Source organism: Antennarius striatus, chromosome 8, assembly GCF_040054535.1.
Source record: "Antennarius striatus isolate MH-2024 chromosome 8, ASM4005453v1, whole genome shotgun sequence".
In the NCBI taxonomy this organism is placed as follows: domain Eukaryota; kingdom Metazoa; phylum Chordata; class Actinopteri; order Lophiiformes; family Antennariidae; genus Antennarius; species Antennarius striatus.
The window spans coordinates 10005985-10015775 of NC_090783.1; the positions used below are offsets into that span (position 1 = coordinate 10005985).

Below are 9791 nucleotides of genomic sequence, written 5' to 3' on the forward strand. Positions count from 1 at the left end.
ATGATACCTGTTTACAATTAACCGGTTTTTCCTTTTCTTTTATCATTAACCGGAATTAAATAAACACTTTGATGAACGCTGCTTATGACTCCAGTTACACAATAGACGGATGAAAATAACTTATTTGCATGCACTTTAAGCTTCAACAATAGTCCTTCTATTACGCTCATCAGTTGCCACCTGGTTAATTATAAAGCAGACACTTCGCTTAAGAAAACATTACTCTCCTGTCCACCCTCACGTGTTGTTTCTGTCACCTTCTGTTTTAGTGACACTACTCAAAGTCCTATTTACGTCACGCTCCTGTTCTGTTCCATACATGTAGGAACACGGCAATCAATGCAGTTTTTTTTTCAGAGATCATTTGATGTAGAAGCCTGACATTGTTAATCATGATCTTAACCCTGACTACTGCACATGTAACCAGTAACTTGCAAGTTAAAATGTTCAGATCATCTCGAAAGGGTCAGACATTTTTACCTCATAAGAATGTTTTTGTAAACATTAACAAGGTTTCTAAAACTTTATTTTTGTATGCAAGTTCATGGAACTTCCTTCTGTAATGCTTTAATACTACTATTAATGTAGTAACTACCAAGACACTGAATCAGTTAAAGTGATGATTCAAAGACGTTTCTCTTAAACCTGGGATAAATTTCAGGAAAACATTTGGCCTAAAGCGGGGACAAACCCTTTTTTTCAGCAGCCACCTGACTTCAACTCTCTCTCCTTGCATGCCACTATTGTGCTCTTTAAACAAAATTTTCCCTCTGGGATGATGAAGTTTAATTGTGCTGTCCATAAAAACACAATAAGTTTGTGTAGTTTAGTGTGTCCTGTTTGTTGCCTTGTGTTAACTCATCACTAATACATCAGACTCCTGAGTTTCCTCCTTCTGTCTCTGGATTTCATTTTAACTCTTCAATAACTGGACATGAAAGCACAAGCAGACTCCCAGTAGTAATGAATTAAATATTCAGAGTGTACTGGGTACTATGACACACTGGATGATGTATGAATTGCTGTGTTTGCATCACGTCCAAAGTAAACACGACCTGATGATGCACTTGTGATGCTCCTCTCGGAGCACGTGGATGAACCCTCCTCCCAGTCCTGCTGTGGGTCCCATCACATAAACCTCCAACCATTGGTGCCTCCTGGAGGAACGCACCGACTCCTCTCAGTCTCCTGTGGAGGACTTGTTCCCGTCATGGCTGCTGCCGGTAAAGAAGCGGTTAATCACACGGAGGGGGTGAAGAACGGATTGGAAGCCGGTCCTTCTCCTCAGGGCTCCGGTGAAGGTTCCTGCCTGGGGCGCATGAAGCGCCTCATCCCGGAGATTTACCGGAATGAGCTCGTGGAACTGTTCAAACTAGCGGGACCAGTGGTAAGACGCACCTGTGCGCCATTTAGGAGGGATTGTGTGCGTGGAGGTTTACATGGAATTTTGTTTCTAAGTTCAACCACACTGTTAGATAGTGATGCCACCCTAATGACCCTCAGACGGATTTTATTTTCTACATCGTTCCATGATTGGGGGGGGGGGGGGGTCAGTGAATTTACTCAATTACTGGATCCGCAGCGGGATGCGTCAATGTTGCATTTTGGAAAAGGTCTGCTTGTTATCCATGCAGACGTCTTGTAAATTGCAGTGTGTGTGTGTGTGTGTGTGTGTGTGTGTGTGTGTGTGTGTGTTTGTGTGTGTGTGTGTGTGTGTGTGTGTGTGTGTGTGTGTGTGTGTGTGTGTGTGTGTGTGTGTGTGTGTGTTGTGTGTGTGTGTGTGTTAGTATAATATTACTATTTCATGTTGGCATTGGATCGATCCTGTGGAAACTTTGGCCGAGGGTTCAAGTCACGTTCATTTCCCACATGTCCTGCCATTTCTCCTTAAAAAATCTGTGTGTCCTTTAAAATATATCTAATTTTCATGGGGTTAATGTTTAGGTGTTGTTTGTGTTTTTCATTGTTCACTTAACCATTATTTAACCAGGTAAGTCAATTAAGAACCAATTCTCATTGATAATGATCCCCTGATCATATCCCATATTGAAAGACAGCAGATCCACTCTCACCCTCATTTACACCTGTGGTCACATTAGAATCTCCAGTTCACCTGTTGCAGTTTTTTTTAACGGGAGACTATCCAAGGACACAGTTCGTCCCTTCCAACACTGGAAAGGACAGAAGCTCGGGTGTGAAGCAAGTCGAGTTGGGTTAAGGTTTAACTTAATGAAGGATGCTGCTACACACACACATACACACACATACACACACACACACACACAGACACACACACACAATGCCCATCAACTTAATTAATTGTTTGGATTATTCTTTATTTCATACTTAAGTGCGTTGGGTCCTCAAACAACCTCTACAAAAAAACGGGCAGTAACTCAGATGAGGACAGCGTGTAGAATTAACACCATAGCTACATATTATGTAAATACTGCAATTGTATGTTTATACAATAATGACACACCTTGCTAATAGCAACCTGAATAAACACAAAATGCAAGACTTGCATAATAATTTTATTCAGAGATAATCCAGTACAGCAGTTTGAACGGGAACCAGGAACCGGGATTCCGGGGCAGAACTGTTTCAGGTTCCATCACAGCTTCTAAAAAGGATTCTGGTCTGCATTCAAACCATTTCCATCTAAAATCCAACCATTCAGAGTGGAGTTACTCTTCTGTCTCGTCACATGACAAAAATTCACCTTCTTTTTGTCCAACGCTGTTGGTTTCCACCAGATGTCACATGACCTCTGTCTCACAAACAGTTGGACTTCATTCTCTTAAAGCTTCGAGGGTTATCGGGGTGTGTTATGTCGAAATTCAGAAGACTCTTAATGTTTCTTAGACTGATCTCTGTTGGGTGACAGACACCTGTGATTCATCAAATGCCTTCTTTGTATTTTTTTGGAGTTCCTGAATTATCCCTTGTTGTGCCTTTACACAAATTTTCATTCAGCACCCACTGACATTACCTTCCTTGTGCAATACTTAATGACCAGTAGTTAACAGTCAATATTTATTTTTCATGCCTATTTTGTGTTTTGTTGTTTTCATTGTGTTGCTGTTATTGTTACTGTATTCTATTCTGCTCAGTGCATTTATCTATATTTATGTTTTTGATTGTCCTTTTTCTTTTTTCTTTGGAGTAACCTGGGACCAGATATTCCCTCAGGATTAATAAAGTTCTATCTTACCTCTTATGTTATTTTGGAAGGTCTGCTACTACTCACTATTGTTCAGTGAATATTAGCAGACAGGTTGAACAGGTTGAATAGTAAAACAATTTCAACCTGTTTTACTAGTAGTGCAATGACTTTTAACGGTTTTTACTGCAGCTGGCTGAAGTACTACCATGTTTTAAATGATTTCTTCACCATTGTGAGTTTGGGGAAGTTAGATGTAAATAGTGATTTACAATTACATGCCCTGGATTTTTACATGTATTTATCTAGAATTTGCATGAAAAGTAGATGGAGTGACGTGTATCCTGTATGTTTGATCTTCCAGATCATTTCCCAGTCCATGAGCTTCATGATCAGTTTTGTGAGCACCGTCTTCTGTGGTCACCTGGGGAAAACCGAGCTGGCAGCTGTGTCCTTGTCGATTGCGGTGAGAAGACTTGATGTACCTGTACTCGTAGCCTACCTTCTTTATATACGTGATTAGTCCCATCCAGAACCATTATGTCTCTTACCACGTTATGCAGATGATCTACAGCTTTATGTCCCTGTCACATCACATAAACATTAGAAATTTTTCTGTCTCAATGATGATAAATGTTGGACTTCTCACAAGTTCTAAAACCCAATGATCAAAGGAGGCCACAGACACACATTTAAATCTTTGTTTTATAAAGATGTTCTTATGAATTCTTCGATGTAGATCACTGGTTTCATTGTTCCACTCCTTCAAAATAGCATCTTTATCTTAATTTTATTCCCCATTGTTTTATAATTTTTATGTTCTCCTCTTTAACTCTCAAATAGTCAAACAATGCCCCTTTTGCTATAAATGTCATTTGCTAAATTGCATTCTTTATTTCAGGTGATTAATGTCACTGGTGTCACCATCGGTACGGGTCTGTCTTTAACTTGTGATACCCTGATATCTCAGGTAACCCTCACCAGACCTTACTTCACCTCATTTGATATTAATCTGACCTAAGATCAGGGTCAACCACTCTACTGCTGGGTTTCCAGGTCGTCCCAGGTCTCCATTAAAACAAATCATGCATGAGCTTTAGTATCAAGTTGGTTTTCTTTGAGCAGTTATAGCTTGCTGTCGGTGTGATGCTTGTTTTCCAAACCGGTTGCTTCATCTGTCTACCTGCAGACGTATGGGAGTGGTAACTTGAAGCGTGTGGGGGTCATTCTTCAGAGGGGGATTCTGATCCTGCTGCTGGCTTGTTTCCCCTGCTGGGCCGTCCTCATCAACACAGAACCCCTCCTGCTTGGCGTTAGACAGAGCCCAGAGGTCGCCAGGTCAGAACACTTTCAGAACAATCCACATTTTCAGGAACTCATTTGTTGACAGTGCTGAAAAACTGGTTTGTATCTACATTGGAAGTCTGTTGTGAGAGTTTAGAGATGATAGAAAAAAGAAGGCAGCAACTGTGCCAGGGAACATTCCTGTCATGGAAACATTCCTGTGGAATCATTCATTTATCCATCCCAATGTTTTTGTTTGTGTCACACATTTTAATTTAAATTGTTGTGTTTCTGCATGAAGTCTGACGCAGCTGTACGTGAAGATCTTCATGCCTTCCCTGCCGGTGAGTTTGGTGCATTCTATCATGAAGATAATCACATCATACATGAGCCTTTCACAGAACTGGTTCAGTTGGGTCTGGATCCTGAGCTTCACCTTCATCGATTGTTTCCTTTTTCAGGCAGCGTTTATGTACCAACTGCAAGGGAGGTACCTTCAAAATCAGGTAAATCTATTTATGCATTTTAGTCTGGGTTATTGGCTGGATTGTCTTTATCAAAATATTATTGACTAAAGGTTGTGTTGTGGTTCACAGGGAATTATATGGCCTCAGGTTATTGCTGGAGCAGTTGGGAATATCTTCAATGCAATCTTCAATTACATTCTTCTGTTCCAACTGCAGTTGGGTGTGGCGTGAGTTTTCCCTTTTAATTTTGTAGCAAAGATTATTCGTAGCGCACTCAATTATCTCAGAAGTTATCACACATTTTTACAGTGATCAACATGTTACTGAATTGAACTGAGGTGAAGATTGTTAAATATATCATCAGAGGCTAAACAACATCCAAATCTGTCTGCCGAAATCCAAGGGTTTGCACAACCATAGGTTTTGAGCAATAGAAAAGTGGGGGGGGGGGGAGTAAATCAGCATTTCATTAGTTAACACAGCAATCCACATGCATGGAGAACAGCAGGTGTCCTACCATACAACCCTGGGGAACACCTTATGACACAGGTAGGGAAGGAGAGGAGTCCTCAGCAAAGTGGATGCACTTTATTCTAGTAGTTAATCTATTTGGAAACCAACAAGTTGTCCCCTCTAACAAGGAGCTATGGTCCAAAGCCTTTGGCAAATCATTTCTTAATATTAACATGTCACAGTAGATGGACTTCAGTAGATGGACTTTCTGTGCAGTCACACAATACAGCTGTTCCAATACAAAATTATGTAAGCAAACTTCCAATTTAATAATAATAATCAGTCCTTTATTCGTCCCTCTTGGGGAAATTCTTTTTCACTTCACCCACACATGTACATATATGTGTTAATTACACACGGGGGTTACAGGTTACAGGCCCCTGAACACAGCACACACTAGGGGCCTGTAGGCATGCAATTAGTATACAGAGAGAGGACATACAGAGGTACAAGGGAGGTGGAGTGACGGGTCGGAGACGAGGGTGGCACCCCAATGAGCATCTTGTAGGGGGGACGGCGCCTTGCTCAAGGGTGCCTCGGCAGTGGCTGGGAGGTGAGCCGACACCTCCCACCGTCAACTCACACTCTGATGTTCTGGCAGGAGCAGGATTCGAACCCCCGATGGCTGGGTGATCCTGTCTTCAAGACGAATGCTCTACCGCTGAGCCACTGCCACCCCAATAATCAATATTTCACGAATGCAGACTTTATTTTTTGTGGTTGCACTGGGGACATTTATTCAGTCTTGTTGGTCAACATGATTTAGCTTCTATTATTGGAGCCTGAACTGCCATCAGGTTTTAGGAATGGTGAAAACTTAGACTAGTTTCTTAGCTGTGAACGTCTGTTGTAAACATACTTTTAGTTATTTCTCCTTTTGCTTCTTGATCTAACGTCTCCATTCCTTCCCTTTAAGTGGATCTGCAGCAGCCAATGCCATCTCACAGTATCTGCTGGCTACGGTCTTATACATCTACATCTGCGTGAGGGGTCTACATAAGGCCACTTGGGGAGGTCAGTTGTTTACTCATGGCAATCATTATGCTTAGTATTTTCCTATGGTGTAGACTTAATAACTATTTCTGTCCATGGATTTTACTTGCTTTTACCACATCTTTTAAAATTTTACACAGTTTGATATCTAATGTTTTAATAAAATGGCTTCATTCTGTTTCTACATGATGTAGAAAAATATAAAGTCATGGCAACAATGGCGGTGCGGCAGTGGCTCAGTGGCAGAGCGCGCGGTAGAGCGGGTCGTCCAATGTTCTGAGATTGGCGGTAGGATTCCCGCTCTTGCCCAAAAAAACACCTGGAGGTGAACTGATAATGGGAGCTGTCAGCTCACCTCTGGAGCACTGCCGAGGCGCCCTTGAGCAAGCCACCTTACAAGTTGCTCATTTGGGGTGCATCATGCAGGAGCTGTCGCCAATCTACCTCCGTCTGCATGCATACAGGCCCCCTGTGTGTGTTTGTTTGTCCAGGGCCTGTACACACTAACATATGCATGTGATTTGATTTGATTAACTAGAGTGTGCCACTAATTTCCCATCGGGGATTAAATGAGTACATGAAATTTAAAAAAACCCACATCGTTATGGATTGTTTGTATAGGATAGCACACAGTCAAGAGAGTCTGGCATTGGACTGGACCATGTCCAAAGTTTGGACCCTGGCCAAACTCACGACCCTTAATCTCTGACCGACAGGTTGGTCCCTGGACTGCCTGCAGGAATGGGGCCCCTTCATCCAGCTGGCCATCCCCTGTATGCTGATGCTTTGCTTGGAGTGGTGGATGTTTGAAATAGCAGCATTCCTGGCTGGAGTCATCAGCAAGACTGAGCTGGGGGCTCAGACGATACTGTATGAGCTGACAGTGGTAGCCTACATGGTAACTCCTTTAAATGTTGTTATTACGATGACACATTGATCAAAGATATAAAGAAGTAGTTTTAATTGACCTTTGATGAAGACTTCTCTGTTTTTCAATAGATCCCACTGGGACTCTCTGCTGCCGCCAGCGTACGAGTTGGGAACGCTCTTGGTGCAGGAAACCCTGAGCAGGCTAAGCTGTCCTGCAGAGTCCTCCTTATCTGTGCATGTAAGAACCAACTCTGACTCACATATTTTTATGCTCACTTCCTTCCTGGTGATTATCACATCATTATAAATTGTTTCAAATACACTGGTTTGTTTGATTGTTTTCCTTTTTCTAACGGCAGTCATCATCGCTTGTTTGGTCGGAGGCAGTCTTTGCATTGCCAGAAATTTCATTGGATATATTTTCACCTCAGAGCAGTGAGTAAAGATGTTCATACTGTAGTTCATTCCCATATCTTTAAACCACATTTCTTTTGCCGTCTTTGAAAATTGTTTGTCAGACCTATAATTGTACCTAAAAATCTCTCACCGTGAAAATTTTGACTTTCAATTAATTGTTGCATAAATGATAATAGTGAAGAATAATATTGAATTAACAAACTTCCTTTGATATACATAGCCCCATTTATCATAAGCACATCTAAGCACAATTTAAAATGAAATTACATGTTATGAAGAGGAGTCATTGATTATAACATGAATATTTACGTTGTGTACCTGTGGCTGTGGCCAGCCGGTTGGCTGAGGTGATGGGCAGGTGTTTTCATAGATTTGGAGTTCTTAAAGTTAGACAGCAATAAAATCAACATTGCTCATCATGTTATCTTTGACCACCTTCTTATGCAGTGCCTTCATTTCTTTGTGTGTACTGACATTGTTACTTAACTGCCCTGTTCTTCAGAGACATTGTGCGAAGGGTAGCTGATGTGATGATCATCTTTTGTTTCACACATATGGCTGACGCTCTTTCGGTGAGAAAGACCTTTTTCAAAAGTTCCAAAGTTTTCAGAGCAAGACGGACAAAGAAAGAATATGACTCTAGTGTGGTTGACGTCATCAGGGCGTGAATGGAGGTGTTCTTAGGGGCGCAGGTAAACCGACCGTTGGTGCTGTGGGTAGCCTGTTGGGGTACTACGTCATTGGTACTCCTATTGGAGTGTCCCTGATGTTTGCAACAGACATGGGCATTGTTGGTAAGAGCACACCATCAATGTACAATTACTCATCATCTGCTGGCCTTCAAGAAAACCAATGAGCTCTTGTCTTTGAAAAGGACTCTGGATCGGCCTCTGCATCTGTGTGTTAATGCAGTCCAGCTTCTTCCTCACATTTGTTTGCAGAATGAACTGGAAGAAGGCTGCTGAAGAGGTGAGGTTCTATTTTACACAAAAACGTCGAGGCATATTTGAAACTAAAAGCTGATGTTAACAAGTGTCTCGAATGACGCTGATCAGGCTCTTGTGAGGGCTGGAGTTCAGAAGGAAGAAAATGAAATGGACAGGATGGAAACTACAGGTAAGCTTAGTCAAACATGAAATACTTAAACATCCTGACACAACACATTCTTGAATTAAAAATTACTCTTCAAACCTCCAGATGCCAATCAGAACCAGAATTCAGTCAATGTCGAGAGTGCTGAGGAGGTTTGTATTCCAGACCAGAATAAATCTGGAGTCGTTACGGTAGGAGAGACCCTCCCGCTCCGACAGCTGGTTTTACGGCGTGGCCTCACTTTGCTGCTCATGATTGGCATCCTAATCGCTGGAATCGTGATCAGTGACATCCTGGTGATGCTACTGAAAGGAACCCTCTGAAGATGCAAAGCCACCAGTCGGGTCAGCACTCGTCAAGATTCATGGCATAAACAATATTTTCACACTGATGCAAAGTCCCTTTGGAGTGTGACTCCAAAGGGACTTTGGTGACTCATTCTGTCAGCCTTACCGCAGATCCCGAGTCAGCATTTTTACCCTACATATACTGTAGAAGTGAAGAACCAGTCAGCGACAGAGAGCTGAAGTAAACACAGCAATAAAGGTGGAATAACCAAGAATCTATAAGGTGATTTGATGAGAACATTTTGTTTACACAAAGTATTTTGGGTTCAGATATATCTGAAGATAAAGATATAAAGTGCAGTCACTTTAAAGAGAAGTGGTATTAGGTATTAGTGATATTAGGTATTATTTTAGTACAGACATGATACGCTGTACAGTAATTTTAGCTCTAGATCCAGTAGTGGTAATGATAATGTAATGTAAACATTGATTTCTTCCACCCTTCTTATGTCTTTTGTCTCTTGTCAGCATTGGTGAGTGTTTGTCTGCCAAATACAAAGATTTGTGTGAAAGCAATACATTAAAAGTATTGCCCATAATGAGTACTATTCTTGTCAAAGTCAACTTTCATCTGTATAAAAAGTAAAATGATAAACCTGTTTCATTGATGTTTAATTATAAGTCATATTTCAGAATCAAAAATAT

General features: G+C 41.4%; 1 protein-coding gene across 2 annotated transcripts; it reads left to right on the forward strand.

Moving 5' to 3' along the window:
• Positions 1 to 1128: 1128 nt before the first annotated feature.
• On the forward strand, positions 1129 to 9791 carry LOC137600839 (multidrug and toxin extrusion protein 1-like). 2 transcript variants are annotated; one of them, XM_068322690.1, is made up of 16 exons: positions 1129 to 1387; positions 3528 to 3629; positions 4065 to 4133; positions 4353 to 4501; positions 4749 to 4791; positions 4909 to 4953; positions 5044 to 5141; positions 6344 to 6441; positions 7137 to 7318; positions 7420 to 7528; positions 7650 to 7725; positions 8210 to 8279; positions 8369 to 8501; positions 8582 to 8676; positions 8763 to 8823; positions 8905 to 9790. In XM_068322690.1, the coding sequence occupies exons 1-16, from the start codon at positions 1211 to 1213 to the stop codon at positions 9120 to 9122; spliced, it is 1725 nt and encodes a 574-aa protein (XP_068178791.1). In that variant the 5' UTR covers positions 1129 to 1210; the 3' UTR covers positions 9123 to 9790. The 2 variants fall into 2 exon arrangements, with proteins under 2 accessions (XP_068178791.1, XP_068178792.1); XM_068322691.1 differs by lacking the exon at positions 4065 to 4133 and having other exon boundaries at positions 8905 to 9791.